The 26,826-nt window shown below is 44.2% G+C and overlaps 1 protein-coding gene across 1 annotated transcript in view; it reads right to left on the reverse strand.

Moving 5' to 3' along the window:
- Window positions 1-12,205: 12,205 nt before the first annotated feature.
- Window positions 12,206-26,826, reverse strand: part of LOC130474928 (transcription intermediary factor 1-alpha-like) — a 36,502-nt gene continuing 21,881 nt past the window's right edge. The window contains exons 13-19 of the mRNA XM_056846620.1: window positions 25,124-25,184; window positions 23,116-23,284; window positions 22,470-22,762; window positions 21,829-21,964; window positions 20,895-20,969; window positions 12,835-12,984; window positions 12,206-12,415 (exon numbers count right to left, since the gene is read on the reverse strand). Of these exons, the coding sequence (XP_056702598.1) occupies window positions 12,206-12,415; window positions 12,835-12,984; window positions 20,895-20,969; window positions 21,829-21,964; window positions 22,470-22,762; window positions 23,116-23,284; window positions 25,124-25,184 (1,094 nt within the window). The remainder of the gene's footprint in view (window positions 12,416-12,834; window positions 12,985-20,894; window positions 20,970-21,828; window positions 21,965-22,469; window positions 22,763-23,115; window positions 23,285-25,123; window positions 25,185-26,826) is intronic.

The raw sequence follows: 26,826 nt of genomic DNA on the forward strand, positions 1-26,826 counted from the left end.
TCACGAAAGCTCATACCCCTGCCAGAAATTTTGTTAAGCCTTTAAGGTGCTTCTGGACTCCTACTCTTTTCTACTGCTGTGTGTGTGTGTTAAGTGCCGTCAAGTCGCTTCCGACTCATGGCGACCCTATGAATGAAAGTCCTCCAAAATGTCCTATCTTTGACAGCCTTGCTAAGATCTTGCAAATTGAAGGCTGTGGCTTCCTTTATTGAGTCCATCCATCTCTTGTTGGGTCTTCCTCTTTTCCTGCTGCCCTCAACTTTTCCTATCATGATGGTCTTTTCCAGTGACTCTTGTCGTCTCATGACGTGACCAAAATACGACAGCCTCAGTTTAGTTATTTTAGCTTCTAGGGTCAGTTCAGGCTTGATTTGATCTATAACCCACTGATTTGTTTTTCTACTGCTAGTGACAGACTAACGCGGCTACCCATTGTGATCTCTCTGCAGTGAGCCTCTTCGTGGCTTATAGTCCACCTAAGTTTTGAAGTGCCCACAATAAAGGTATTTTACCTGTGGCACTATTAACTGTCCCTGCGTACATAAGCAGGTGCAGGAATCCTCCTTGTAGACGTGACACCATGTAGATAAATGCGTGTCAAGAATCAACTCCCCTTCCTCTCTGTCTTCTCTTCTGGGCACAACACTTTCAATACACTCAGTCTGCATAAGCATAAACATTCCTGAGTTAGCAACATTGGCAAAACGCTGCCGACCTTCGCGAAAGAACTGCTTTGCACAGAGACTGTTTTAAGAATGACGGCTTGTGGGGTGACGGCTTGTGGGGTGATTCAAAAGAAAAGTATATTGTTAGAAGTGTATATAACTGAGCAATTTCAAAACAGCAAGGTGATTCTTTTCTGCAGTCTGACTCTGTGTTTCGGCTGGAGAGATTTTGATCCCGGCTTGTACTGTTTAAACTTGGTACCATTAAATAGTAAGCTGTTAAAATAATTTCTGATCTCCAGTGCGCTATCTTTGATCTGACCTATTTGGATAGCGTTTTCTAGGCACAACAGTTTTAATTCCTGTTTTTACTAGCCAGGAAGTTTCTTAGAGGAGGTGGTGCGGTTGCGCCGTTCCTGACCGTCACCTGTCTACACACCCCCTTTGGATTGGGCTGCCCGTGAGCAAGTTCATATGGGAATTGGAGGTCCTTTAATTAATGCTGCCTCGAATCCTTTGTAGAAAGGTGGTAAAGAAATACGATAAATAAATAATGTTCATAAGTAATGGTTATTTTTCAACAATCCAGTTCTAAAGGGCAAACAGCACAACTGGAAAAGGCACACATCTCTTGGGCCATTTATGTAGGGTCTATTCTGCTCCTCGCTCAATGCTAATTTTTAAAAATCCGACCTTTAAAATGACTATTCACAGTCCCGATGCAAGAGGAGAAAGTCAAACAAATTTCACCCCCCACTCACCTGCTCCTTCGTTCCTTCATTTGCATAGTCATTAGCAATAGTCATTTGCATAGCTAAGCCTAGGCTGGGATTCTGTATGCTTCCTTCATTGAATGCTTCGATGTGGGGGTGGAGCAAATACAAAAGGTCGCATTAAAAGGGCTCTTAAGAAATGCGAAGCAGGTATGCACTGGCTTCGCAGTGACTTCTGGAATGACGGTTCAGCGTGAAGAAATAAAAAAAATATGCAGGGCACGTCAGCCTGGAAAGCGCTTAGAGTTGCCAACCTCCAGGTATTAGCTGGAGATCTCCTGCTATTACAACTAATCTCCTGCCAATAGAGATCTGATCACCTGGAGAAAATGGCTGCTTTGGCAGTTGGATTCTATGGCACTGAAGCCCCTCCCCTCCCCAAACCCCACCCTCCTTAGGCTCCGCCCATAAAACCTCCCGGCAGTAGCAAAGAGGGACCTGGCAACCCTAAACTTGCTGCTAATTACCAAGCATCAACGGCCTTAGTTTTAAGTTTGATTTAGGATACCCCTCGATCGCTACCTGATCTGGCTATTGGGTGGAGTTGACAGAATACCCCCAAAGTAGCACAATAAGAGAAGCCAGCCATGAATTGTTCTGCTCTAGACTTCCCAGAGTTATTCAGCGAGTGCTGAACGTGTTAAGTTTCCAATGCCAGTTTAAGGCCTTATGATTTGTCCTGTTGTGCTGTTGTTACGTTTTACAGAATTCATCTTTGGCTAAGCTTCTTGGCACTGCCTCTAAATGTTTTGGCTTTCAAATATCTTATATTGTTGATGCTCACATCCTGGCCTCATATTTTTAATGCTTTTATGCTCTTGTTTACATATTGCTCGGTGTTTCATATCTGTTTCCAGTTGTCTTTTGTAGTTTTTGGCATCTTTTATCCTATTGTTATTGATGTTGTTCTTTTAAGAAGATTATATTATTATGCAAATATGCTATTTTTTTAAAAAAAGTCTCCATTAATAATATAATTAAAACCACAGTGCTGTTTCTTTCCTAAGGACAGTCACCAAACAAACAGGGCCCAGTCCAGAGACTTCTGCGGCCAGGTGTCCTGTCCTATCAGCAGTAGAAAACTGCATTTACAAAACAACTCTGACCTGCTAGCACATTTGAAACAAAGGCTTCCTGATTCATCATTCTGAGCCGCTCCGCTCTGCCTACTCTCTGAATATAACTGGACAGGAAAAGAGACTATACCAGTGGTTCCCAAACTTTTCAGGCCTTCAAAGTCTGGGGAAAAAATTCTGATAGTTTCCACCAAATTTGCTGGCATGGTGACATAGCTTGATCCATCGTAAATTAGTGAACAATATAGTTGAAGGGGCCCACCTCTGGCGCCCCCTGCTGCCCCCTTGCCTCTTAGTGCCCCTCCAGGTAATCCCACTGCCCCCCAGAGGATGGTACCGCCCACTTTGGGAACCACTGGACTATACCACCCTGCTTCCCATGTACGAAAAGGCCTTTACATATCTACCCTGAAAGGAGAAATGGTTAGAGTGTCAGACTAGGACCTGGAAGAACCAGCTAAGAATCCACACACTACCATGAAACTTCGGGCCAGTCACCTCTACTTCACAGTAGGATTGCCAGCCTCCATGTGGTGGCTGGAAATCTCCTGGGATTACAACTGAAGGGCTGTGGCTCAATGGTAGAGTGTCTGCTTGGCATGCAGAAGGTCCCAGGTTCAATTCCCGGCATCTCCAGTGAAAGGGACTAGGCAAGTAGGTGATGTGAAAGACCTCTGCCTGAGACCCTGGAGAGCTGCTGCCTGTCTTGAGTAGACAATACTGACTTGGATGGACCAAGGGTATGATTCAGTAGAAGGCAGTTTCATGTGTTCAATCCTTCCCCCCCTGGCTATTTTAAGTGATTTTTTTCTCCCCAGATGGACTGGAAGTAAAGGGAAAGTCAACTGGTATGGGAGGGATCAACCCTTGTTCCTCTGTCTCCTACTGTCAGTGTCTTTCACCTTTGTAATGGCTTTATCTACAGGCTTGGAAAGGTGTGTTTGCCAAGATAACATCTAGTTCTGCTCTGTAACGTGAGCTACAGCTTTCCTACCTGGAAGGCACCTTCATGTTTCATAACCATACGCACTGTTTTTCCCCTGCTGTAAACTTGCCGTGAACCCACACAGCCGATCACCTAGTATGATTAAAGTTTCTTTTGTTTTCCTGCCCTGGAGGGACTTGGGAGTAGGAAATCCATCATGGGTAGAGCAACCCTGAGAGTGAGAGGAAGCAGTGGGCCGATACAACGGGGCAACTTACATATGAAAAGACAGTGAGGTAGATGTTGAGTAACTGGTAACACTTCAAACAAGATTATTTCAACATGCAGCTCTCCGAAACTAAAGGGGGATTGTGCCAGCAGAGAATGTCCGCGGATGCCAATCTGAACAAAGAGTGCCTTTTTGATGGGAAATCCTTAATCCTGTTTGATGACCTGACCAGTTGTATAATCTTGCAAGCTTGTTATTATGAAAAGACTGAAATGTTGCTGTTCTCGCATGAATAGAGGCCCCAGTGCTTGCAAATTGCCCTCTTCACGTTTGCAGCGCTTGGGTGTTCGGGGGTGTTTTCTGGTATTCCTGTAAATGCAGAAAAAGCAGCACACAGTTCAGGCTGGATGTATATGAAGAATTCTGTGAATGGAAAAGCTGAATGCTGTGATTTGAGTAAATTATGCAAATGAGGCAAGTGTACAACTCTGGTTAATTTACATAATAACCCTACTAGTTGAGGGAAGATGACTGGGGAAGGCACTGGCAAACCACCCCGTAAACAAAGTCTGTCTAGTAAACGTCGGGATGTGACGTCACCCCATGGGTCAGAACATAACATAAGAACGGCCCTGCTGGATCAGACCCAAGGCCCATCAAGTCCAGCAGTCTGTTCACACAATGGCCAACCAGGTGCCTCTAGGAAGCCACAAACAAGACGACTGCAGCAGCACCATCCTGCCTGTGTTCCACAGCACCTAATATAATAGGCATGCTCCTCTGATACTAGAGAGAATAGGTATGCAGCATGACTGGTATCCATTTTAACTAATAGCCATGAATACCCCTTTCCTCCAGGAATGACCTGGTGCTTTCACAGGGGACCTTTACCTTTACTAGTTGAGGGAGCCAGCATGGTGGAGTAAGTGGCGGACTCTAATGCAGGGGTGTCTGGCCCCTTGAGAGCTCTTATCCAGCCCACGAGCCAGCAGAGGCAGCCCTCTCCCTCAATCTGGGCTGGCGAGGCATGGCCTGGGCCAACCAAGTGACATTTATATCATATCCAGCCCTCATAACAAATGAGTTCAACACCCCTGATCTAGATCAATGTTTCCATGAGCGCAGACACCTGATGGTGTAATGGTTAAAGCAGGGGTGTCAAATATAAGGTCCAGGGGTCGTATCTGGCCCCTCGAGAGCTCTTATCCAGCCCACAAGGCAGCCCCTCCTCACTCTCGATCTGGGCTGGCGAGGCATGGCCCAGCCCAATCAAGTGACATTTATGTCATATCCGGCCCTCGGAATAATTGAGTTCGACGCCCCTGTTCTAATGGGTTCGATTCCCCACTCCTGCACATGAAGCCTGCTGGGTGACCTTGGGCCAACCAGTTCTCTCAGGACTCTCAGCCCATGCGGAGGCAGGCAACGGCAAACCACCTCCGAATGTCTCTTGCCTTGGAAACCCTACGGGGTCGCCGTAAATCAGCTGTGACTTGATGCTTTCCCCCACCACCACTACTTGAGGGGAGGGCAAGTACCTAGGCAGAGCAGAGCATCCAAGCATTTTCTTCTGGGAAATGCCTTTTCGCCACCTTTGCTGGCTTCTTTCATCTCCTCAGGAGTGGCACACACACTTGAATGGAGCCTTGGCTTACCTGTGAGGGCTCCTTCTTCTCTGAGGGAAGAGGACATCTTATGAGCGGGTGTTTCCGTTCCTAGTCTCAGGGATAGGCAGGTTCTTATGATTTTTTCAACTTCCTGTCCCTCACCGGAAATGCCCTCCCAGTTCGAGGACTTCCAAAGTAAAGCTGACAGGACAGAAAAACATATAACAAATAACATGTAGCATGCAATACAAGGAATAACCAGGGAACAAGGCGTTAAACCTAATGCCAATATTAAATTGCTTAACTATTGCATAACCAGTATCAACATAAAACATTTAAGACTTGGGATAGGAACATCAGGAAGTAGAAAATGGCTGCAGAGGTGAGTATTTCCGGCAATTTGTTTATCTTGGTGCTTGACTGGCGCTCTGTCTTCGCCCTGGGTGGGCAAGATGTCCTCTTTCCTCAGAGAAGAAGGAGCCCTCACAGGTAAGCCAAGGCTCCGTTCTCTTCTCTGAGGATCAGAGGACATCTTATGAGCAGGATGTTTAATAGTTGTCACTCCTGGGTGGGGTCAAGCATCATTCGCCACCTGCTGCAGAACTCTTCTTCCGAAGTATGCATCTGCAGACGCATAAGTGTCGATCCTGTAATGACGTACGAAGGTGGATGGGCTCGTCCATGTGGCAGCTTTGCATATCTCCTCTACGGAAGCTTGCATGTCAAACGCTGCTGAGGTGGCCGCACTATGCGTCGAGTGTGCAGTTATCCCCTGCGGACAGGGAACGCGGGCATGTTGATAACAGTTGTATACATTGCTTGATACATCTGCTTATTGAAGTAGTTGACATCGTAAGACCTTTATTTGGAGGAGATATAGAAATGAAGAGAGACTCCGATCATCTGAATGCTTTGGTGCGTTTTAAATAAACCCGAAGTGCTCTACGCACATCCAAATTGTGCCAGTCTTTCTCTTTGGGGTGATTTGGTTTCGGACAGAAAGAAGGCAACACCAACTCTTGCTGCTTGTGGTAGCTAGTGTTTACCTTCGGAATAAAGGTTGGATCTGGCCGAAGAACAACTTTGTCTGCGTGGAATATACAGAGGCTGTCTCTAGAAGATAGCGCCCTTAATTCTGAGACTCTTCTGGCTGAAGTAATTGCAACCAGAAACAGAACCTTCATGCGCAGAAAAGATAATGGCACCTCCTTTAACAGCTCAAATGGAGGCTTAGTCAGGGCCTTCAGTACCACATTTAGGTGCCATGTAGGGAATCTGTGCAGGGTTGGGGGAGACAGGTAAGTAACTCCTTTTAGGAATGTAACAATATGCGGATGTCGAGAAGTGACATATCCATCAAGATGGGTAATTACTGTGGCGATAGCTGCCACCTGTCTACATAGGGTGGAAGCCTTTAGGTGTAAGTTTACACCGTCCTGTAGAAAGTTCAGTAGATCAGGTGTGGAGATACTGAGAGGGTCCAGATGTTTCCTACAACACCAACGGACAAAGGCTTTCCACGTAAAATTATATATGCGCTTAGTTGATAATTTTCTGGCCTCCAACATGGTGGACACCACTTCTGTGGAACAACCCAGATTCAGCATCCGTTGCCTCTCAAGTCCCAAGCGGTCAGTTTTAACCACACCGGGTCCGGATGTAGAATGGGTCCTTGGTAGAGGAGATCCTGTTACTGGTAGTTCCCACGGTGGTTGGATGGACAGTTCTCTTAATGCAGGGAACCATGGGCGCCTGGGCCAATGTGGGGCGATCAACACGACATGAGCCCTTTCCTTCCTGATTTTCCTGAGGACCTTGGGCAATATCGGCAGAGGAGGAAAGGCGTAGAGCTTTTCCTTCAGCCAAGGGGTTTCCAGGGCATCTACCCCTTCTGCCTCGTGGTCCTTGAACTTCGAGAAAAACCTTCTCAGTTGACGATTTTGTGATGTGGCGAAAAGGTCCACTGTTGGGCTGCCGAACCTCATGAGGACGAGAAGAAAGACATCCCTGTTTAGAGACCACTCTCCTTCATCCACCTGCTGCCTGCTCAGCCAATCTGCTTGCGAGTTTAGAACGCCTTGGATGTGTTCTGCTTTTATGGAGGCGAGGTGAGCTTCGGCCCAGTTGAGAATGCGTAAGGATTCCGTGTGGAGGGAGAAGGAACGAGACCCTCCTTGCCTGTTTAGGTGAGCCTTGGCGGAGACGTTGTCTGTTCTCACCAAAATATGTTGTCCCTCGACTAGTGGTTGGAATTTGAGAAGGGCTTTGTGGATTGCCCTCAGTTCAAACCTGTTGATGTGCATGTGGGTCTCTGCCTGATTCCACCGACCCTGTTGATGTAGGGTAGCCCCCATCCCAGCAGACTCGCGTCGGTGAATAACTGAACTGATGAGCCCCTGATGTACGGGAGACCTTGGGACAGATTGGACCCCTTGGTCCACCACAACAGACTGTTCTTGACTTGAGCCGTGAGCATGAGGCGTGGATTCTTTTTCTGTACTATTTGCATCTGAAAGGGTTTCAAAAACCATTGAAGTGCTCTCATGTGTAGTCGAGTCCATGGGACCAGGTCTATGCAGGCAACCATGAGACCCTGGAGTCTGACTAGGGTCGAAAGTCTCGTCGATTTTGAGGATCTGATGGTCTTGGCCAGGGTACATAAGGTGTTGATTTTGTCTTTGGGGAGGAACATCTTGTTCTGTGTCGTGTCGATGATTGCACCCAGATGATGTATCAACTGGGTAGGCGATGTGAGGCTCTTGTCCATGTTCACAACAAAACCGTGTTGGGTCAGGGTTTGAATGACCTTCTTTGTGTGGTGTCTCACTAACGACTCCGAGGGAGCGCTCACCAGGATGTCGTCCAGGTAGGGGAAAATGTGAATCCCCTGTTCTCTCAGAATCGCCACGAGGTTGACCAGGACTTTGGAGAAGACCCTCGGAGCTGACGTCAGACCAAAGGGAAGTGCCCTGAACTGTAGATGGAACTGGCCATGAGTGAATTGAAGGTACTTGCGGTGAGGTGGATGAATCATGATGTGCAGGTAAGCTTCTTTAAAATCTATGGATGTTAGAAAGGCTTGAGGACAAAGAGCTTCCACGATGGATCTGAGTGTTTCCATTCTGAACTGTTTCTTGTAAACAAATCGGTTGAGGAATTTCAGATCCAAATTGGCTCTCCAGTCTCCATTTCTTTTTGGCACAGTAAAAAAGGAGTAGACCCCGGTGCATCTCTCTGAGTCTGGAACGTGTTCTATGGCTTGTATGTCCAATAGGTGTTGAACTGCCGCTTGAGTCCGCCGGGCTTTTTCTTGGTTGCGGGAGACTGGAGAAACCAGGTAACGATTTGGGGGGAAAATTTGAAATTCTATTTTGTACCCTTGACAGATCAGCTGACGTGTCCAGTTGTCTGTTGTGGAGGAGTTCCATGCTGTTGCGAAGAGATGTAGTCGCCCCCCCAACTGGAGCCAAGCTGGAGTCATTGTTTTCCTTGCTTGTCTCCGAATCTCGATGATTTGTCAGATCCCTGCCCACTGAATGAAGCACCTTTTCCAAACCTCGATCCCTTTCTGAAGGATCCCCGTCCGGAAGTCCAAGAGGTTCCTCTGCCATCTGGTCTGGGTCGTGCCATGAAATGTGATGTTCTGAAGGATCGAAAGGAATGTGAGAAGGATGGCTTCCCCTCCTTTTTGATGTACTTGGGCAGGGCTTTCTTCTTGTCCTTGGTTTCCACAAGGATGTCGTCAAGTTTTGGGCCAAACAGTTTGCCACCTTCAAAGGGGTACCCCAGAAGTATGGCTTTTGAGCCACAATCGGCCGACCAGGATCTGATCCAAGCAGCCCTCCATACCGCAGAGGATGCCGCCAAGGACCTAGCTGAGAAGGACAAGGAGTCCAGAGTAGCGTCTGCCATGAAGTTAGAGGCCTTTAAAAGACGTTTAAGACCGTCCAAGATCCTTTTATTGTCTGGAGGTAGCAAGTCAATAATTTTTCTGATCCACATGATGCTGGCTCTAGCTACCAACGCAGATGTGGCCGATGCCTGGATGGACAGGGCGGCTGCTTCGTGCGCCTTTTTGGCAGCATAATCTATCTTTCTATCCAGAGGATCCTTAATACTGCCCGCCCCATCCTCTGAGATTAAACCTGAGGACTGGAGGTCTGTCACAGGGGCTTCCACTAAGGGAACCTGCAGGAGTGTCATGGCTCTGGGCTCCAAGGTATATAACTTTTTAATGGAGGCTGGTACCTGCTTGCTAGACATAGGCTTCTGCCATTCTGATTTGACCAAATCCTCAAAATATTCAGGAAAAGGGACTGAATATGACTTAGTTTGCAAACGAGTAAAGAACTCTTTTGAGCCCCTAAATTTAGCCTTGCTCTTAATAGCCTCAGTGTCTTCGTCTTCGTGAAGATCAAGGGCTGACATAACTTTACATAGAAAATGTTGATAATCCTCCCCAGCAAACAAGAGTGCATGAGATTCCTGGGTTGTCTCCCCCCCTTCTTTCTCCTCTTCGGGGGGAAAATTCCCCTTCCTCTCTTTCCTCCTCTTCCCTGGAGGAAAAATGCTGAGCAGTAGCCTTTTCCAGATGGGGTGGTTGGGACCTCCTAGCTGCCCTAGATTGCCAGGCAGAGCTGGGACCCTGGGCTGCAGGCTCTAGGTGAACTGAGCTTCTGGAGGAGGAGGAGGCTCTAGAACTGGAGGGGCCCCTGGAAGACATTTCACCCAGAAGAGCAAATTCCTCCCTCAGCGCCCTGCGCATTAACTCTAACATTCCTTGTTCACTTCCCCCCCTCACCGATAAATTGGTAAGGGAAGGGTGCACTGTACCGGTTCCGACGTCCGTAGTAGAGCTGCCTGAGGAGCCGACATTACGGAGCGGTTGATCCCCCTCACCCTCGTCACCTTCCAGGGACGAACGGGGAGGTTCGGCGGCCATCTTGTCTGCGTGCGACTGTTTTGCGCCATTTTTCTCTGCGGCCTTTGCAAGTTTTCTTTTTGGCCGAGTCACCGCGGTCGCCTCCGGTGCGGTCCCCCGCCACACTTTCCCGTCGCTCGCCCCGGCCACTTTGTTTCGGCGGGAAGGCAAGAGCTCCGTGGACACCTCCTCGTCTCCCGACAGGAGCTCCTCTCCGGAGAACTCCTCGCTTGCCGCCATTTTCCGGGTGAGGGGAACAAATGGAAAGGCACGGGAGGGAAGGCAAACGAGGCGGAGACGATGAGGAACAGATGGGACAAACTGACCAAGATGGAGGAGGGAGGAAGGGGGGGGGAAGACTGCACAAGTAATTAGTAGGAAAAGGTTTTGGATCGAAGATAGCGGAGCGCGCTTCGAAGCTGCTCTTCCCTCTGAGGCAGGAATAGAACTGGGAGGGCATTTCTGGTGCTGGACAGGAAGTTGAAAAAATCATAAGCACCTGCCTATCCCTGAGAATAGGAACGGAAACACCCGCTCATAAGATGCCCTCTGATCCTCAGAGAAGAGAAAACCTGAGTTCTTAGTTTTATGGGCAAGACATTAAGCATCGTCCATTCCTTTCTCTGAATCAATTTCCTTATTTCCATATTTTGTCCTGTCCCCTCCACACTGACTCTCAGTTGCTCTGAAGAACCGTGGCTCAGTGGCAGAGCATCTTCTTAGCATGCAGAAGGTCCCAAGTTCAATCCCCGGCATCTCGTTAAAGGGACTAGGCAAGTAGGTGATGTGAAAGACCTCTGCCTGAGACCCTGGAAAGCCGCTGCTGGTCTGAGTAGACAATACTGACTTTGATGGACCAAGGGTCTGATTCAGTATAAGGCAGCCTCATGTGTTCATTGGAAAAATGTTTTGTCTGCACTAACCAAAAACAATGGGTTGGATCCAACCAACTTTTCCATTGGTGAAAAAGGGAGGATGACTACCAAAAACAACTGTGCTGGGGATTGTGGTGCCTTCATGGGCAAAAACCCTAAGCAGAATTGGGTGAGAATGAATGATAAAGCCGACTAGATCCGACCCATTAGCAGTATTAAAGGGTAGCTATACAACGATGACACCACAGAAACCTTTTCTGTGCAGTTGTGAGTTGCTACCTTTTTAAAAAAAATTCAATTTTAGCAAATGAAATGGAGACACGGGAACTGGAAAAAAGAAGCGTCACCAAGAATAGTAATGTTGTTTCCTGCATAAGGTAAACCACCACGTTCCTAATGAAAGAATTCTCAAACGAGTTTAATACAAAAAGTTTAATCTGTTAGTTCAAGAAAAGTAACAGGTTGTACTTCTAGTTTACCAAACAGGCACAACATAGAGACCATGAGGTAGAAATATCTCTTTGTAGAAGACACTATGAAGCTCAATTAAGGTTTCTCAATGTTAGGCAGTTGGAAACTAATCACTGGTATTTGATTTTGTTTCATGTGTCCACAATAAGATACATTTAAATACTTTTCATAGTATTTTAATTCATTTCCTTCCACTTTAGTGTACAAGTAACTCTCAAGGGGCAACTACAATTACACAGTACCAGTCAATATCGTAGGACAATATCAAATCATGTTCTTTCTCCCCCCACCCCCCAATGGTTAATGGTTATGCACAAGTACACACAACTGAAGTTATGGCCAGTCACGTGCCTTTGGTAGATTAATATCTGGTGGGTCCACATTTTCTTGAAACAGCAAAAGCCATTAAAATCAACTCAAACTTGTAACAAATCTTTTAAAGATTTTAATAACAGTCATTCTGGAGAGGTGTGATATGACCTTCCAAGGAGGATACATTTTATAAACATTTTCTAATTTTCAGTTCTTAGTAGATCTATACTAAGAAGGGAAGCATGAATCTCTGGTAGATATAAAAGTCGCCTCAAAAGTTTGTCCAGAAAACGGATGCTGATAAATATAAAGTTGAAAAAAAAAAAAACCTTAGCAGTACAAATAAGCAATTCATTTGAAAAACTGTCGCTCTTCTCCTTTGTGACGTTTCTTTCGGGGCCGTACAAAGTCCTCATCTGAATCGTCCGTTAGGTCTGGACTACCTCTATCGGCATGGCAATAGAGCTCAGCAGGGAATATTTTGTCAGCATAAATGTTCTTCAGAAGTTCCTCAAAGTAGGCTTCCAGTTTCATGCCAGCATCTGCCACTTCTGAATCAGGCTGTTGGGGAAATTCAACACAACCAAGGTGTCAAGTTTTTACATCTGCAGTACCAGGATATTACAAACAGGCTCTACAAATTAACAGTCAGAACCACTGACAATAATTTACCAACATGCTCATTAAGCATTTCCAGACATTTAGTAGAACAAGGTATTCCCTGAGCTCTACCTGTTTCAGCCTCATTCATAAGGCCACTAACCATTTTCAGCATTTGGTTGCCAATGGCCTTGGCAAACATCCCTGACACGATGCTGGCCAAACATTATGAAAGAGGGAGCCCAGTAATTATAATCTACATATAACAAATTCTGTCTCTCTGAACATACCGCAACACCCAAAATAAGGTTTCCTGACAAAAAAACCCCAGTTCTTTCCTACAAGAATAGATACATGAACACACAACAGTATTTCCTAACCTCATTAAACTCAGCACAGTTTTGGAAGATCAGTTGGAAATCAGCTATAACATCTGCTGGTTTTGTGTACGATGGGTGACGAACTTGCAATCTATTCTTGATTGTTGACAAGTCCATTGGCTTTTTAATTATTTTGTAGTAGTCAGGCACCTAAAGAGAAATAATGAATATTCTCAGAAATAACTCCCAAATGTGATTTTACTGTTTCTGGGAAACAGGACACCTACAGTTCAGAATTTCAACACCGGACTTTTGTTAATGCAGAATTTCTATTATTAATTAAATAAACGGGATCTATGTTAGATACCGACTAGCTCCCAATTATTTAGCTAAATGGAGTGTTCTGCAATTCCCACTGGCATTGTACTCAGCTGAATTCTGTAATCTACCTCAATACAAGCTAGTTTCAGGAGGGGAGTTATGTTGGTCTGCAGAAGAAGAGCTAGATTCAAGTTCTGTAGGACCTTCAAGACCAACAAGATTTTCGGGGCATGAACTCAATCAGTAAAAGCTACCAAGTCCCCAATGAGCCCGTATCTTATACCTGCCCTTGAAGGCAATGTAAGCCAAGCTACCATGTATACTTTTTTTTAAAGTCATTTGTTCAAACATCTGAAGGGTTCCTATAGCTCAATGACCTGCTCCAGACAAAGCTCATGAACTATAACAAATAGAGCATGTTAGAGACACAGAAAAGCAAGAGGCAATAAAGAGTTTAGCAGGGCCTGCAAAACACAAGCTATTCTGCCAGGCCTACAGTTGAGGGCAGCCCCGGGTATCATCTTTGTTGGCCTTCCTAACCCTAACCTTACCCCCCCTTCCGTTCATGCTAAACTTTGTATGGATCTGTTTGTCTCTTTTGATTTTATTATTGCGGCAATAGCCAGATAAACTACAAACTTTATCAATTAAAATCGATTACGAATTTAAATAATTAAATTAAATTAAAACCTCTCTATACCAAATACAGATAAAGTTATAACAGTTAATAATCACGATATTCACAAGGCATAAAGCGATTAAAAGCGATTAAAATCAATTAAAATCAATTAAAATCAATTAAAATCACTAATACCCTTCTCCGACCGAATTTTAATAGCTACAGAGCAATACTTGGCTACTTGCAAAGATCGCTGAGAGTCTCCCTCCCATAAGAGGAATTTAATTTTCTCTTCCTCTGAACTGGACTCCATCATGTGAATAAGAGGTGAAATTAGATTCTTACGAATTCCCTCATAAAAGGTACATCTAAATAGAACATGACTAGTGCTTTCCATTTCGCCGGATCCACAAGGACATGCCCACTTGGAACTTGGTAATTTCTTGTACTTCCCCTCCAGAATTGCTGAGGGCAAAGCCGACCCTCTAGCCAGAGTAAATGCTCTCCTTTGGTTATTTAGCACAATAGCAGATAAATATTTGGCTGGCGCTAAACAAAAGCGTGTTTTAATAGGGGCCAGGTACGCTGGGGAACTCATAAGCTCTGTTTGTCTCTCAATATCAAAGATCCTTTGTCTAATCAGGAGCTTTGCTTGATCTTTTTTTTGCTCTAGGAGGAATTGTGGTGCAAACCCTAGACTCTCCATTTTTTTTTCAGACTGCATCCACCATCTAGATCTATAATTGTCCAAACTAAGCAGTGGTAAGAATCCCTCTGATGCCTCATGGGCTTTTAACCAAAGGGAGATTGAGGCTAGAGTAATTTTTGCCTCGATTTTTAACATGCCTGTTTCCAAGCGGACCCAGGAATTCGAAACAAGGCGGGGGACTTGTAGGATCGCCCGAAGGAATTTGGATTGTACCTTCTCCAGAGGAGTATAACTGGATTTAGCTGAGCCTAAGATTGTGCCATATAGCATTTGGCTAATTGACTTAGCCTGAAAGAGTTTTAAAGCTGCCGGAATGCAAAAAGCTCCTTTCGTCCTGAAAAATTTTAATATATTATAGGCGGATCTCTCAGCGGTTAACGCCACCTGTCTATGATGTTCTGCTCGGAGGCCATTTGCCTGGAATGTTACACCTAGATATTTAAACGACATGACCTGCTCTAAGCTATTTCCATCTATCGACCAATTGTACTTTCTTCTGTGGCTCCCAAAGGCGAGCACTTTGGTTTTCTTATAATTTATATGAAGAGCTTCAGATTTACAAAAATTGGCTAGTCTCCTCAACGCTCTTCTCATGCCAACCTGGGTTCTAGAGAGGATCACAATGTCATCTGCATAGAGAAGTAGAGGGATACTATGCTGTGCTATTTTAGGGGGATGCAAATCCTCGGAACTTAAAAAGTCTACTATGTTGTTTATATAAAATGAGAACAGCGACGGGGCAAGCAAACAGCCTTGTCTAACACCTTTAACTGAAGGAATAGGATCTGTTAGACACCCGCTCCTATTACATCTTATTTTAATAAATGTCTGCCTGTGCAAGGCCTGAATAAGGAACAGAAGTCTCCTGTCTATGGAGGATTCTCCTAATTTGGTCCAGAGGCGGGTCCTGGAAACTGAGTCAAAGGCTGCTTTAAAATCCACGAAGGTGGCATAAAGGGATGTTGCTTTTTTAGAGCTGTATTTCTCTATAAGATGTTGTAGTATTATACAATGCTCCATCGTACCTCTCCCTTCTCTAAACCCTGCCTGGGCCTGTGTTATTATCATTTCCTGGGTAAGCCACGCTGTAAACTTTTCCAGGAGGTGACTGGCATAGACCTTCCCAATGATGTTTAATAAACTAATCGGTCTATAATTGCTGGGATCCTTCCTATTCCCTTTCTTATAAAAAGGAATCACCACCGCATTGTCCCAGCCCTTTGGAATATGACCTGTAGAATCTATGTAAGTAAACATAGACGCCAAAAGCGGAGCCCACCAGTCTTCATGTTTTTTAAGAAGCTCAGGTGGGATTCCATCTTCACCAGGGGCCTTCCCATTTTTAAGTCGTCTTATATGAGCTCTAACTTCAGCCTGTGTGACAGGGGGCCACTCTGGAGTCCCTGTTGGCAATTCCATAGTGAAGGTCTCATGGGGAGAGTCATTAAACAAACTATGAAAATAAGATATCCATGTTCTAGGAGAGATAACAGAATCTAGTGGGGTATAATCTGACCTAGAACGGTTCGAGGTCATGTGCCAGAAAAGTGTGGAGTTCTTATCTTTAGCTGCCTTAATCAATATTGACCATTGCTCTCTGACGAAGCCCTTCTTTTTTTGAGTAACTAAGAGCTTGTATTTCTTCTTATATAGCCTCACAGAATTTAATGCATCTTCTTTTAAGGGCTCCGGAGCTTCCAGGAAAACCCTATATATCGCCTCCAATGCTTTCTTAGCTCCTAGGCACTCCTTATCAAACCACGGTTTGGATATTATTGGTTTTTTGTCACTATTTTTAGGTTGACAAAATAAGATAGACCTTAAATTGTAAACCAAATTTTCATATAAAGGCATTGGAGGGTGCTCTAGTGAGGGGTTGACAAAAGCTTCACAGATTGATTGGTGGTCCTGCCTCTCTAAAAATTCTTTAAGCCTCTCAAAAAGTTGGGTTGACCATTTGGCCCTGCACTCGGTATGATTGCCAGGAGTTAAATTTACTGGGTTCCCTGGCTTAAGATGTATATGTTTTGCTGGGATACATAAATGCAAGAAAAGGGGAAGATGATCTCCCTCTAAGTAAGGAAGGATTTTAAATTCTTTTACCCCCCCTAGTAGACGGGTACAGACAAGAATATAATCGATGGTGCTGGCTTTTGAACCTGCCACAAAAGTAAATTCTCCTGGATGGTCATCGGGCCAGGAACCATTTAGAATATGAAGACTAAATTTCAGGGCAAGTTTGGCCAGACAGAGACCCGCTATATTGGATGTTTGATCTTTAAAAATTCTTGATTTAGGATAGAAACATAATTCGACTTCAGGGTCATGTATTTGAATTTTAAATTTCTTTTCTAAACTGGCATCGTCTGGCCCCAACCGGGCATTAAAATCGCCCATTAATAAGACTCTAGCCTCCGGATGTTCTAAGGACAGGAATAGTATATACCTTTCTAATTCTTGCCAATTGCCCTCTACTTTTGCTTTACACTTCTCTGGAGGGAGATAGACATTTATAACCAATATCTCGCAGGTTTTCCATTCTATAAGTACAGCCATAGCTAACTTTTTAAGCGGACTCAATTCTTGGCATTTAACATCCATGGCAGTAGAGATCATAATACCCAACCCTCCCTTCAATCTCCCTGGCCCTTTCCCCCGGGAGGCAGCTAAGTTAAATATATGGTATCCATTCAGAAAGAGTGGAGTGTCCGTCCATGTCTCCTGCAATGCGATAATATCATATTTTTTACGATAGAAAGGGATGTCTGAGCTGTCAGAGAGGCATCGAAACCAACCAGCTACATTCCAGGAGAGTACATTTAAAATTCCATCTGGCAGACCCTCTCCGGAAGAAAACTGTTTTAGTCACATTGCTGGATTGGAGGCCTGAGAACATCTGAAGGTCTCCTCTTTTCTCTCCTTCACAAATCCTCTTGGTGAAATAGTTGGTGCCGCAGTCTCTCCCGACTCAGAAATCTCAGAGATGGTATTGGGAATTACTGAGGGCATCTCCTTCAGGAGGGAGGGAGTCTCCACTTGCCAGCCAGCTTCATCGCTAGAGGGAACCTTGACAGGACTTGGGCCTATAGTTGTTACGTAACTTTCCTCTTGGAGTTCTTGCGCCCATGATTTCTGAACTGGATTCTCAAGTAGGTCTTTTTTAGAGTAAATATCAAATAAAATGATGGAATCAAGGTCACTATCAATTCTTGCAACCATCTGGGCTAAGGTTGACTCCATAATGCCTGACATACTTTTCTCCTGTAAATCGTCAATCCTTGAAGCGATGCCACCATCCCGGGCTCTGTCTGAATTCTCATAGCTTCCTTCAGTGGACATAGTCAAAGATTCAGGTAAAGGTGATGGTAATGCTGGTTGTGACCTGAATGAGGATTCAAGTGAGGGCATGGAGGTGGAGGGGGATCTGAGACATTCCTGGGAGTCCTTTACTAAATCAATTTGGTCTCTTCTCACACCCAAAGAGTCCCTTCTTTGTGGAGTGAGTATTGGTGGGGAGACCAAAATACTCTTTCTCTCTTTTAATTCCACTGATACAGCTCTTGCCACCCTTGACCTCTTACAAGATTCTGGGGATAATTCGTTTCCATGTTTAAAATTCCCTTTTGCTTTTACACTTGCTTTTTCTCTCAGCTGTGTTGTTTTCCTGTGGGGATCACCGGCATCATTTGCTGTGCAGTTTGGTTTGTTAAATTGAGGAGAGTAGTTCCACAATGGATGACATGTCGGGTCTTCAAACACTCTGGTTGGATAAATAGAGTATCTCTTTAAAAAGTCCTTCTTATTCAGCAGTAGGGAGGGAATTCTACTTTGTCGGAACGTTAGAACCAGTCTTTTGTGATAATTCTTAGAAGGAAGCCAAAATAAACTTTCTAAATCCACCTTTGCCTTTTCCCATTGTAATAATCGGGATAGAGACTTCACTACATCTCTCTGATGATCCCATCTGTGGTAGTTAATTCTAGAATCCCCAATGAACAGGGCCACCTTTTTCCCCTGTAAAAAGCGATTTTTCTTAATGTTGTTCAGGTGAGGAAAGATTTTCACTGCAGAGCTGTCGCTACACCTACTCCGTGCTTCTTCTGTGAAGTTATCAGTCGCTGATATACCAGAGGTCGTTTTAAGTTGTTTGTTGATGCTTTTGTTTATGAGACTTCTGGGACTTAAACTTCCGGCCCACACTCTGCTTTGCTTCTCGTGTTGTTTCTCAGCCGAAGGGTTCACTACATTCACTACATTCTTCAGTTCATCTAATTTGATGTTTATTTGGTCAAGCTTCTCATATAAGTTCATCAGGGTTTCCCTTATGAGGAGAGTATGCTTTGCTAGCAGCTCCAATTCATTTGTCTCTCTCCCTGGGCTTTGAAGCTCATTAAGTGGGGGGGAATTCCTCCCTAATTCTTTACTAGGCGTAGGAAGGGAGCTTTCCTCTCCTTCAGTTTCCAAAGCTAGGAATCTGTTAGATAACAACACTGGGTCTCCAACCGGCTCTATTTCTCCAGCTTGCAAAAAGTTATCTATTTTAAGTTGATTACCTTCTTTGAAGGACATCTGCTCTTCTAATGCCGAGCGTCTCCGTTTCTTATTCCCCATTAGCAGAGTTTATTGCTGCAAGCTCAGTTCTTTAATTTCCAAACTTTCCAAACTTTAGTCTTTGAACTTCCGCAGTTCAAAACAGCCAAAAGTTGCTCCCGCAGCTTTACCAAAGAAATTAGAATAAATTTAAAAAGATAAAAGCATAGTGGTGGGAGAGACTCAGAGCTTTGCTGCTGCTCCGTCCGCCATCTTGGTTCCACCGATCTGTTTGTCTCAGTCTACATAATGGAAATTGGGCACCATCTCTGGATTATAATGATTTTAAACTATAGGATTTTACTGTTAAATGTTCATTGATTTTAATGTTATTTGATGTATAGTATAGATGATATTACCCGCCCTGAGCCTGGCCGGGGAGGGCGGGTTAGAAACCGAAAAAACAACAACAGGTGGAATCTAACAGTAAAATGGAAAGATTTCATTCATAGCTGTGATGCTATTTAAAAAAAATAAGGGAGGGAAAACTGAGAGGCAAACAAAATGCTTATAGAAGTGCAACCGACTCTAAAGTATAGCAAATAATAGATTTAATGGAACACAAGCATGATTATATAACAATGCTTGTATAAAAACTCGCTACTATTCACGTTCTGGAGGGAGAGGGGTCCCCCCACCCCCGGGAGCAGGATTTCAGGCTGCTGCAGGCGGGGTAAGGGGGAACTGCAAAAGTCACAGTCCCCCGTATGGAAGTCCTTGAGCCTGTGGAAATGCTGCATTGTATCTTCCCCTACTATACAGTTAAATAAGATAATCCAAAAGGAATTCAAAAAGGAAGAGAAATTGCCTATGGTTGGCAATCATTGCTTGTGTCACAACGGTTTTCTAATTGTGCCACTATATGGATGTAGTTTGTTATAGTTAATCTTTTTGTAGGATGCGGATGTTGCCTGGCTCAACATCTTTCAAACGTTAAAAACAAGGTTTCAGATGTTTCCTCAGTAATTATGTAGAGAAGGGACATAATTTCACATTTGTAAAGTTCTTTGTAATTAAGATCTTGCATCACGATCCATACAATTAGGATGATTTTTAAATCTTGCTGTTAGAAAAGGAAACCAAGTAAGTTTATAAATGGCTCTTTGTTTCCAGCGGGCTGAAATTCGAGTTCAAGTGTGGTCAGTAGGTTCAAGTTACAGGTATCCTTTATCACTTTTTTTAATGTACAGTAGTGAACAAGTCTTTGGAAGCATACCAGACGTCCTATAATTCTTGAGTTGATCATTAACATTAGTGTCAATTTACTGAAAAAATGACTTACTGAATGTGCCTTTTTATTATTATTTTATTTGTGCACTGATTCTCTAGCACAAAGCCATTCAAGGTAACAAAATGCAGAGTAGATCGTCCCTCTAGAATCTACCTGAGTGACATTCAGTAAAGATATAAAGATAGTAATTCAGTTCTGAGTGTCTACCTCAATGAATGACTTTGGAAAAACACATATCCAGTTCAGGGAATTATTGCCTCAACAAATGACTGTAAAAAACAACACCACCCAGCCCTGAAACAATGGTGAAGCAAAGCATAAGTAACAATGCTCATACCCTGCCAGAAAATATTTTTGTTAGTCTTTAAGGTGCTACTGGACTCTTGCTCTTTTCTACATAAGTAACAATGGTGAAGCAAAGCATAAATATTAACAGGAAACATTAAACGATGCAAAAATTACATAGTAGGAACCTACTTCCAACAACAGATAGTATGAACTATATCCAGTGGTATAGTTTACAGTTCATAAACCTTTACTCTAAGCTTCTTGAAATTATTTGTGGCACTGATAACAGCTGTTTTGACTAATGATGGGTGCCAATTTATCTGAAAAAACTCAAATGGCAAATAATAAAGTGACAACCATACCGTAGGGGGGACAGGCTCTTGAAAAGCAAGGCTCGTTTCATGGCAGTAAAGGTACAGCAGCAATCTTTCACACTTCTGTACAACAGAAGAGATCAGTTACTCAGAACGCCAATATGAAGAGCTAAAATTGCTCGGTGTGTGTGTGATAAGCAGCACACCTTCTGAAATGTCCACATTTTGTGGTTCTTCTCCCTCTTCCCCCAACGGAAAATATTTGATATCAACACATTTTCAATAAATATCGAGAAAATGGACTCAGAATAGACTATATGCGTCTTAAACAGGAAGATGTTCCAATGGTTAAGGAGTGCATTTCCTAAAACTATGAAGAAAATGTTTGCAGCACATCTATATAGTCCACACTTAAAACACAATAATAGCTCATCATGCAAGCTGTTTCATTGAAATGAAACTGAGAAGAAAAGTGCTGAAATGGGTGGCCAGAGTATGGTACAACTTTAACTCAAGAGTTATGTGACAGAGTTCATTTTAAATCATGTCATTGTTTATCAAAGGGTGACCAAAGTACCCTATACAATTAGTCAAGTATTTATTTTTTAAAAAAATTTATTAGCAGCTTTTCTTCCTATGGAGCTCACGGCAGCTCACAATATTAATAAAAGACATAAAAACATAAAACCAACATTTAAAATTTAACCAAAACGATGATCACAAAATTAGAATCAAAATGTGATATATAATTACATTTTTGCGATCATGAAATTGTAATGTGCGTTCAATAATACTGCAAAAGGATGTACACAGGCAGAGCAAACGCATAGCGGCAAGATGTCTTTTGGGCACATTCTCACATTCTTGATGTCTATTTTTTTTTTAAAACGCACAACTGAGATATCATTGTTTGTTGTTCCTGACTTTGTTTCCAAAAAACATTCACACAACGAACATAATGCAACTGACTTGGTGTTCTCACCCTCCGATCTGTAGGAGACAGCCCCATCCTGCCTTCCAGTCTTCTTTTTTCTTCCGACATATTCCTTGGGCCATCACAATCATATTCTATTTGTGGGTTGTACAAATCACGGCAGAAGGAGCAAATCCACTCTCCGCTAAGTGAATGGACAGAAGACAGACAAGCCTCAGTATATGTCCCTGAGTCCTGAAAGCTCCTATCTGTGTTCCTATCCATCTGACCCATGTTCCCTCTGCCATTGGATGGCTGGTCACCTATGTTACTGTCTGGTTGGTGCCTATTTCACAAAAGAAAATACTTTAATCTATGAAGATATGTTATGATAAGTAGTCATGTTAGTCGGTCTGCAGCAGTAGAAAAGAGACCAGTAGCACCTTAAACACTAACAAAATTTCTGGCAGGGTATGAGCTTTGGTGAGCCACAGTTTACTTCTTCAGAAACCACTCCTTCACAGCTCACTTCTGCAGACCTGAAGAAGTGAGCTGTGACTCATGAACGCTCATACTCTGCCAAAATTTTTGTTAGACTTTAAGGTGCTACTGGACTCTTGCTCTTTTTTTTAATCTATGAAGGGTTTTAAAAGAAGACACCCAAAGAATGAGATGTCTGAGCTCACCCCACAGTTTCTTGTGCTTTGTACCTTGGAAAATTCCTGAGTGTAGGGACATGGCAAGAAAGGTGGAACACTTTAGGACATCTGTCACAACACAATAGCTCTCCTCCATTCTGACACACCGCACACCAGTCCTCATTAGGGTCATCATCTTTTCTACCATCTCCAATATGAGAAGTCCCTGTCCACGTTCCCCTGCCACTGGAAGGGTGGTTGCCTGTACTGTCTGGTGCTACAGTCCCCGAGACTGTTTCTTCAGAGGGGTGATTATGATTGTGATTCAACAGCGGTGAGGTAGCTAAGTTTCTAGAAAAACTGGTCTGCAGGGAAGAGGGAAAGCCAGAGCATAGTTTGAGAAAAATGTTACCCTACTTTTTTTAGCTACATGCATTTTTAAAAAAACCAGTACATCTTTACACTAAGAGGAGTTAAAATATACCCAATGGAATCAACTGGTTTACTTAATTTGACATATAACTTTAGAAATTGCCTAGAATATAAAAGTTAGATCTTGAGTGAAGAAGAATAGATGTTTCTTCTAAATGAACAAACTGAATGAATAAATAGGACAAGTCCTATATAATTGTTCTGAGATCTATATAAATAATTTAGCTTTGAAGCAGAATGTTAGCAATTTAGCTAGTTTCCCAGTAAATTAAAATTACCCTCCTACGTTTTGATTCCGGGATCCTTCATCTGTGTCTTGCTTCACTGTTACAACTGGGAAATCATAGTTCCCACTTGGCATACCAGACTCTTGCTTTATTCTGATGGGCCCCAACATGACTACTGGGACTTTCTGGGTAGAATCAGCACCTGATGGTCTGTTAGAGGAGCCAGAGCTATACAAGAAAGATGAAGTGGAGAAAAAGACAAAAAGAACAATAATGATGCTTTCAACACGACCTTGATCTTCTCAAGTACAGACAATTTTCAGATATGAGCGTGACATTTATTAGAATGAAACACTGGAAACATGAGGGTTTCTTCTTATCAGCGGATCGGAAGGTATCCTTGTATGGGTCATGCTTCGTGGGCAGGGCATATGCACATTTTTCGCAAAGGCTTCCGTTACCCTGGTAAATCCCCCCCAGCCGTTCATGTCTTACCAAGCTTCTGAGGAAGACTGATTCACCTCTACTGTAGAAATCATACACGAAGACTGACTTCTCCCTGGAGATACCGTAAAGTTGAATACAGGACAGAGAAACCCCAGATATCCCCCGGCCCCCCGACTGATAGCCTGGCACACCCACTTGTCCTGGGTGGAATGGAGCCAAGTGGGGGCAAAAGCTTGGACTTCACCGCTTACTGTGGCGTCAAGAACCGAAGGGCTTCTCTCTGGTCTTGTTGGCCAAGGGGCCTTGACATGTAGAGGTGGGCTTGGAGATGAACTGGGATCTGCTCCAGGGCTAGTTGTGGAATCTGGAATCTCTATGCTGGATGGGATCCCCTGGAGACATGAAAAAAACTTTGGCCTGACCCACTGGATCTGTTGTCACCTTTTTGGGAAAAAGAAGACATTGCTTTGTTCTTTTCCTTGGTCTCCACCAAGACTTCATCCAGTGCTGCGCCCCAAAGAGCTTCTTTCCCTGGTAAGGGACAATGGAGAAGCTGTTCTTGGAGAGGTGATCCAAGGGGATCATCTTCTTGACACTGGCACTTGCCAGAACCTCCTGGCCTTGTGCAGTCAACAAGGTGACAAGCCCCAACTTCCATGAGCTGCAGGTGGCTCTGCCAGCAGGCCTGTCGGCCACCAGTGCTTTAGAGCAGGAGAGGGCCTGCTGTCTGCTCCCCATCCCTGGCAGTGCTTCAGCAGGGGAGAGGAGGGTGGCAGCTGAAGAAGCACTAACTGCCCACAGTGTTGTCATGGGGTGGCTCGGCACCAGTTGCTGCTGTGGAGAGATTTCCACCTGAGACTGGTTCTTCTTCCTTGTCCCTTTCACCACTGCCAATGAGTGGGAGGTGGCGAAGGCTTGCTGCTGGTTTCTTCAGGTCCTTTCGGTATTATCTCCTGCTTTTCCCCAAACAAAGCAAGAGAGCTGTTAAAGCTCATCTGTCCATGGAGCAGGGCATGAACTGCGAGACCGGGGCTGCTTCTTCAGGCTAGTGGAAGTCTTCGCAAAATTTTTTACATATGCCCTGCCACAGAGCGACAAGGAGGAGCAGCCCATGCAAGGATACCTTCCTCCAGTGATTGAGAATTCAGTCCTTTATCCTACAGTTTTTCTAACTTCCAGTGATTTGCCATTGTCTGCCTTTGCATCACGACCTTGGTCTCCCATCTAAATACTTGCCAAGGTTGACCCTGCTTAGCTTATATGATTTGATGAGATGAGGATAGCCTGGGTTACCCAGGTCAAGGCTTCAGCACCATGCACTCAGTTTATTGTGCTGATAGTGTACAGATGCAATTGCACAGAGTCACTGTGTATTAAGAACTCAAGAAAAATGCAGTTCCATGTGGAAAGCACATGAGGATTAATCTATCGATAACATTTCAGTCAGACTAAACAAAAGCAGCATGAAGTGGTCTGTTTTAACTGCTGATGATTTTTACAGCATCCCAGTTTTTTTCTTCTTCCTTAAAATTAAAGTCAGAGCTCCATATCGTGTATGGAAAACTCATTCACGGGATAATATGTTATTTCTGGAGTACCTTTCCTACATGGTCCACTTACCTGCTTCTGCTTCCAGCACTGGGTGAACGATCTGGAGGATGGGTGCCAGAAATAACTGTCCCTAAGTGATCAATGAAAAAGAAATTAGAAACTAGTCTTGCAATATACTTTCTGTTATACTTTAAAGCGTCTAACACAGGGATGTCAAACATAAGACCCGGATCTCGCTTCTTGAGAGCTCTTATCCAGCCTGTGAGCCAGCTGAGGCAACCTCCCCACATCCCGCTCTGGGCTAGCAAGGTATGGCCCAGCCCAACCAAGTGACATTTATGTTATATCCGGCCCTCGTAACACTGTTTTTATTTCATCTTAATAGTGGGAGAATGGGGAAGGAAGTCACATGAGATGAGATAAAACCGAGGCTCTGCCCCTCACTTTCCAAATAGAATAGGAAGAGTTGGTGTTTATACGTCGCCTTTAAGGAGTCTCAAAGTGTTTTACAATCACCTTCCCCTCCCCACAACAGGCACCTTGTAAGGTAGGTGGGGCTGAAAGTTCTGTGAGAACCTGGACTAGCCCAAGGTCACCCAGCAGACTTCACCCGGTTGGTCAGATTAGAGTCCGCCACTCATGTGGAAGAGTGGGAAAGCAAACCAGCTTAGGATCCACCACTCTTAACCACTACACCACACTGGCTTTAAAAGCCAGTGCTTGCTTAAGATGTGAGGCTTGGCCTCTGGCTTACAAACTCATAAAGAGCAACACCAGACTGATATTCCTCTGCAGGTACACAGGACAGAACAGGGGCCACAGCAGCAATTTGTGGCAATGGAACAGCTGCAACTTCTCAGCGTCTAAGCTCTCTAAGGTACAAGCCTTGATTTTATGTTTCTGTGTTTGGCTGAGAGCCAAAAAACACGTTACAGAAACACACAAGACAACCTGTGGCCACCAGCGCCATTTTCGAGGAGCAGATTGGGCACAGAGTGTGGTGGCACCAGACAATCTTGTCCCCCCAACCCAGGGAGCTGTTTTGGTGCTTTAAAAGGCATTGGGGGGGGGGGACAAGAAGGCATTGGGCCGCTGCAATGAATGCTCAATCTGGATCTGGGCCTTGCAGCATTTAGATGCTAAATTCTCCTCTAAAATGGCATTGGTGGCCAAAGGTTGTCCTGTGCCCGCCCATGACGTGTGGTTTGGCTCTGAAAGTCTTTTAATGCTGGTTTAGTTCTTAAGGGGAAAATATTTTAGAAATGGGCAAATCATATCAAATCATATGAGTAGACCTGGATAATGCAATCTGGGGCTAACATCCAAGCAGATTTCCGGCCCCCTAAGTGTTGTGGAGATGACCCTGAACAGCTAACTACCTTTGCTCTGATGCTCCACCACCTTGTTCACAAAATATCAATGACTGTTTTGACACTGTCTCCTCCTCTAACCCACACAATTTCCTGGGTGTCCAAAGGACAGAGTAAGAAGCAATTGTATTAACTGTCAAAGCAACCCCTTGAAAGGCAAATCAAGGGAAATTAAAGATTCTCTGTGTGTGGCAGTCCTCCTGCCCTACAGAAGACAGAGGGAAGGTCCATGAGGGACCACTCTGGATAGAAGTGAGAAGTGCTCTCTTGCTTGTCCAAATTCATATTACAAATTAGGGGACTGGAAATCAAGTTGCACACCTAAAACAATAGTGCTCGCTGATGTGTTTCCTGGCATCCACTTGCGTTTGTAGTGGTTGGATTTTATTTCCAAAGGGTCTT

Source organism: Euleptes europaea, chromosome 3 (assembly GCF_029931775.1).
Source record: "Euleptes europaea isolate rEulEur1 chromosome 3, rEulEur1.hap1, whole genome shotgun sequence".
Taxonomy (NCBI): Eukaryota; Metazoa; Chordata; class Lepidosauria; order Squamata; family Sphaerodactylidae; genus Euleptes; species Euleptes europaea.